Genomic DNA, 5,385 nt, shown 5'->3' with positions numbered 1-5,385 from the left:
CCCCCCCCCCCCTTAGTCTGTCTCCCCCTGCCAAATCCCTTCAAGGATTTAATAGGAATTTTAACAGAAGTGTTTGTATTTGGAACAACTGTCACAGCAATTGATTTATCATAAATCCAGAATATGACCCAGGGATTATATGGAGAATTAATATTTCGCTTAATACGATACGTTGTAGTTACGTTCAAAGTTGTGTCAAGGGGCTGACAGAAATACCAAGTCAATATGAGAAGAAATGTCGCGATGCAGCAGACGGATATGTGTTCCCGCTTTGAAGCCATCTCGTGATGAAGTTCTTTGTTGAATGAAAAGAGTGTGTGTCAGTTTTTCTCTTCGATTTGTATTACGGGGTAGACTGCCCGCAAATGTGACTCTTCGTGGAATGATTGCCCAGGAAAAGGCACTTGATCTGATCTCAGTTGACTGATGTCCTCAAACAGCAGCTCCGGAACCGGGCACGGATTCAGCTGACGTGGCTCCCAGGTCGGGACATCCGGTGATCGCAGGTCGGATTGCTGAGCCAGCGGGTGTCCCGGCCGCCCTGGTGGATGACAGGTGATACCAGGTGTCCCCCTTCTTATGCAAGCGCACTGCACAAGACGTTCTTTCTGTCACACGGTGTGGACCGGTCCACCTGGGAAAAAAACACTTTCTCTTAGTTACCTTTAACCACACATATTCACAATCATTTATTTCTAAAGGAGCAACTGGCCACTTTTTTGTTAGCTTAGAAAATGTAGATACTAATTGTTTTAGTACTGGAGGTTCTTCAATGTGTGACTCTTCCAGCGGCGCATTTGGAGCCGGAAATGGTCTGTTTTTGTGACCTTCAAATGGAATCCAGCCTTTAGCTGAGTTTAATGACATTCGCACATTCATTAGTGCAATAGGAAGGGCTTGTAGCCAATTCAAATTTGACGAGGCCAGTGCTTTAGCTAATTTTTCTTTAATATTTCTATTCATTCGCTCAACCTGTCCTTGAGATTGAGGATGATAAACTGACCCAAAAGTATGTCTTAGCCCCAGTGCTTTTTCTACTTCCTGTAGATGTTTATTTTTGAAATGAGTCCCATTGTCTGATCTAATTTTCCTGGGAAACCCATGTGATGGTATGTAATGATTAATCAAATGTTTTACCACAACCTCTGCTGTTTCAGATTTACATTGATATGCCTCCGGCCATCCGGAAAAGGAATCCACAATTACCAACAAATATCGGTATCCTTCCACTGGTTTAATCATATCTGTAAAATCCATTGAGATTACTTGTCCTGGAGCAGTCACTTCTGGATCATGAGTGCCAGGAGGAGGTTTAGATGTCATTTTACTGTTAAATTTGTTACAAACACTGCAGTCCTGCAGTTCATTTTTAACAATTTGTCTCATGTAAGGATGCCACCAGTTACATAATCGTCTCATTATTTCCTCTGTACCAACATGGCACAGTCCATGGGCTTCAGAAATTAGATTTTTTAGTTGTTTCTGCGATGGGATATATTTACCTTCTTTCCGCCATATACCTGTTTCATCCTTTTGTCCGCCTTTTGCCAGCCACACACTCTGTTCTTCCGGACTGGCCTTCTCCTGCCACAGCTTAATTGTTTCTATGGTTAGTTCTTGTCCTAATTCACCTTCGCTCACCATCAATTGAAGTGTTGGGCTGTAGCCCGCTGCTTGTTTTGACGCCTTGTCTGCTGAATCATTTCCTTCTGACACAAAATCATTCTTTTTTGAATGTCCTTTACCATTTAATCACAGCTACCGCTTTTGGCAGTAGCAAGGCGTCTTTCAAATCAAAAATATCTTGATGGTGTTTGATAGGTGACCCTGAAGCAGTCATGAAGTCATTTCTTTGCCATTCTTTTATGGCTGTGTGTATCACTATGTGTGCATACGCCGAGTCAGTGTAAATGTTTACAGTCTTATATTTTGCTATTTTTAGTGCAGCTGTCACTGCCACTATTTCTGCTCTTTGAGCTGACTGTGGCCCTGTGAGTCTATCTGCCACTATCAAGTCAAAAGTTGTTCCAATCATCTGTGTTACTGCAAAACCTGACTGGAGTCCATCATTACCCTTAAAACAACATCCGTCATTAAATAACGTCATTTCTGCGTCGTTTATTGGGATGTCGTAAAGGTCATTTCTCAGTGAGTTTTCTTCCAAAACACGCTGAGTGCAGCAGTGGGATTGTCCCTCCAACATGCCTTCTGCCATGTTAATTCCCTCATGTACAAACAAAATGTGAGGTTGTGTCAGGACTAATTCAATCTTTCTCTGTCGTCCCCCCGTCATAGTAAATGCTTGGCTGGTTACGTACTGCACTGTACTATGTGATGTACGTACAGTCAGCGGGTGATGTAGCACAATATGAGATGTTTTCTGAATCAAGCGAGCTAGTGCTGAAGCAAAAGCTGCACAAAGAGGATGACGTTGTTCATATTTCTCAAGAGGTGTTGATGCATAAAGACAAACATGTCTATTACCATCTTCCCCCTTCTGAAAAAGAACAGCCGACACACTGCTGGATTTTTCAGAAACATCAAGGAAAAACATTTTTGTGCAATCAGGGACGACAAGAGCCGCTGCTGATGACAAAAACTGTTTCAGCAGAACAAAAGAGTTCTCAGCAGCTTGTGTCCAATTTAGAACATGTGACAGGTTTCTCATTCCTTTTTCATTCACTAATTGTCTGAGAGAGTAAGTCAGTTCCGCAAAATCCGGAACATGATGTCTGGAGTAGTTACAGACCCAGAAAAGCCAACATTTGTTTCACATTTGTCGGTATGGGATGATGCAAGATGTCATCTTTGTGTGACGGAGAAATACCTGTTCCACGCTTCGATATAAGTCGACCCAAGAAGGAAACCTGAGGTCGGGCAATTTGGAGTTTGTCTTTGGAGCACTTCAAGCCCACCGAAGCCAGGTGGCTCGAAAGGAGCTGTGTAGCTTGTAGGCAGGACTCCTCAGATGGTGCAGCAAGGAGTAGATCATCCACATATTGCACCAAAAGAACATCAGTAGGAAGTTGGAGAGTTGACAGCAGCTGTCGAAGGGAAGCATTGAAAACTCCAGGAGACAACACAAAACCCTGTGGTAGCCGGGTATAGGAGTAACACTCATCATTCCACGTACATGCAAAATACTTCTGCATAGAATGGTGAAGAGGGATACAAAAAAATGCATTTGCAAGATCAATGCAGGTGAAATGTGTATGCAATGGAGTAATTTGTGACAGCGCAGAATGCGGATTTGGCACCGGGAGTGCAGGTGTCAAAACTTTAGCATTAATAGCTCGGAGATCATGCACCATTCGAAATTTACCAGTATTTTTCTTTTCTACTGGGAGAATAGGAGTATTATAGATAGACTTATCAATTTTACAAAGGACCCCCGCTTTCAGCAAACCCTCAATTGTTACTGAGATGCCAAGTCGCCCTTCATTTTTCATTTTGTATTGTTGCACCCAAACGGGGTCATGTTTTAATTCAAAAGTTACTGGAGCAACATCACACAGGCACACATCAGTCGGGTCAGTAGACCACAGTGCAGCAGGCAAGGTTTTCAACATGTCACCAGCAAACTCGCTGTCAGATGTCTCCCTCCCATGATGCCGATCCAAAAGTTGATGTTCTAAAACAGACATGGAGGCAAACAAATCAGATTTAATCCAGTAGGCATCAAGAGATTTGGAATACAGTAAATCTGTGTGTATACAGTGTTGCCAATCAGTTGCTCTTGTGCAGGCCAGGACAAATGGACCCAAATCTTTTGCCGTATGCCGGGATGATACCATCAGTGAAATATGAGGATGACATGCCAGCATAGATTCATCAGGTGGCTCCGCCATCTCGTACCATCGAGATTGTTCTTCAGTCAGATTAACAGAAAATGCCACGCCGGGTTTTCCTGCAAACAAATCACCTACACGCAACTCCCAGGCGTTGTCAACAACCGTACTGAAAGCTTCACTGTATATCTCATCACTTCTCCTGTCATAGAATAATGTGCAATGCATACAGTCAGAAACCATCTCATATGATCTTAGATTTCTCACCCAAGAAGACCATAGTTTCCAAAAATTCTCAGCGTCCCTCCAGCCGGAAGAATCAGTGTCAATCTTTGCCCAGTAGATGTCAGCAGGGGTGCATGTCATGGCGTTTTGAGGCATCACTGCAAACTGGGTGGAGACGTTGGAGGTGGATTCACCATTACAGTGATAAGTGTGTCCATCTGGGAACTGAAGTGTAATTCCGTCCGGCCCACACTGGATCAATGGAGCAGTTTTTATGAGAAGATCCCTTCCCAAAAGATTCACAGGACAATTCGGAGCATAGACAAATTCGTGCAAAAAAGTCTGTGAGAAGCACTGTGTGTGAATCGGAGATGTCATATGCAAAACAGTCTGTTCTCCCTTAAATCCAACGAGCGAAATACCATCCGTGGTGAGCGTACTGTCAGGTGGCAACTTTATAATGGTAGAATGACGAGCTCCAGTATCTACCATAAATGAAAAAACAGTTCCGCCTACCGTCATGTCAATCATTGGCTCCTGCATGTCATGACATGTGAATCCAGGATCCAGTCATTGCGGAAACTGTCCACCAGGTGGCGGCAGGAGCTGCTGATAAGGCACAGGAGGGTATTGTTGTTGTTGTGACCCATGAGTCACGTTCCCTTTGCCGGTAGGAGCCTCGTCCTCTCTGTTGACGCCTCCCCCTGCCTCGCACACGTGGGAACTGCCGGCAGGCATTTGCCCAGTGCCCAGAATGGCCACAGCTGAAACACTGGTCTCGATTAGGAAAAGGCACTGACTGATACAAAACACACTCTCCCATGACATTATCAGATGATGACATTCCAGTAGAAGCCGGAGGAACAGAATCCTCCTCTTCTTTTTTTTTTAAAGCTTGCAATTGTAGAATCGCCAATTGTTTTTCAGTATTTATATGTTTTTTATTTTTTGATTCGATATCTTTTGCATACCTTCTCAAATGGTGTTTCAGATGAGATAACCACCTGTCATGGTCGGTTCCAGGCAAATCCGGATTCGCGTCCATAGCCTGCACAATAGACTTAGGCACACCCTTTAACACCGCAGCTCGAAATATTTCCGAATACAGTACAGAATCAGTTGGCAAATGGCCAGTCTTTAAAGAAAAGTCCACAAGAGCACGGTCAATGAACGCCGCGGCCTCCTCGTCAACTTTTGGAGCAAACATCAAATCAGAAATGACAACTTCCGGGAGTGGGAACAATCCGCCAAGCGCTTCAAACAGCGTTAAATAATTATCACGTGATAATGCCTCACCGTCACTCAAAGATGGCATCCCTGAATTAGTCATCAACGCTTCGAGTTGAGACAGAGGACAAGCTTGTGTCAAAAG

General features: G+C 43.9%; 1 protein-coding gene across 1 annotated transcript; it reads right to left on the bottom strand.

The window, feature by feature from the left end:
- Positions 1-3,547: 3,547 nt before the first annotated feature.
- LOC147160343 (uncharacterized) lies at positions 3,548-4,614 on the bottom strand. The gene is made up of 2 exons (XM_086098973.1): positions 3,716-4,614; positions 3,548-3,631 (listed from the first exon to the last, which is right to left on the bottom strand). Coding segments are annotated over exons 1-2 (843 nt in total). The 5' UTR covers positions 4,557-4,614; the 3' UTR covers positions 3,548-3,629.
- Positions 4,615-5,385: the final 771 nt, after the last annotated feature.

This window comes from Leptonotus elevatus, chromosome 16, assembly GCF_054856555.1.
Source record: "Leptonotus elevatus isolate MCC_2025b chromosome 16, RoL_Lele_1.0, whole genome shotgun sequence".
NCBI classification, from domain to species: domain Eukaryota; kingdom Metazoa; phylum Chordata; class Actinopteri; order Syngnathiformes; family Syngnathidae; genus Leptonotus; species Leptonotus elevatus.
This window is presented reverse-complemented; position numbering and strand designations above follow the sequence as displayed.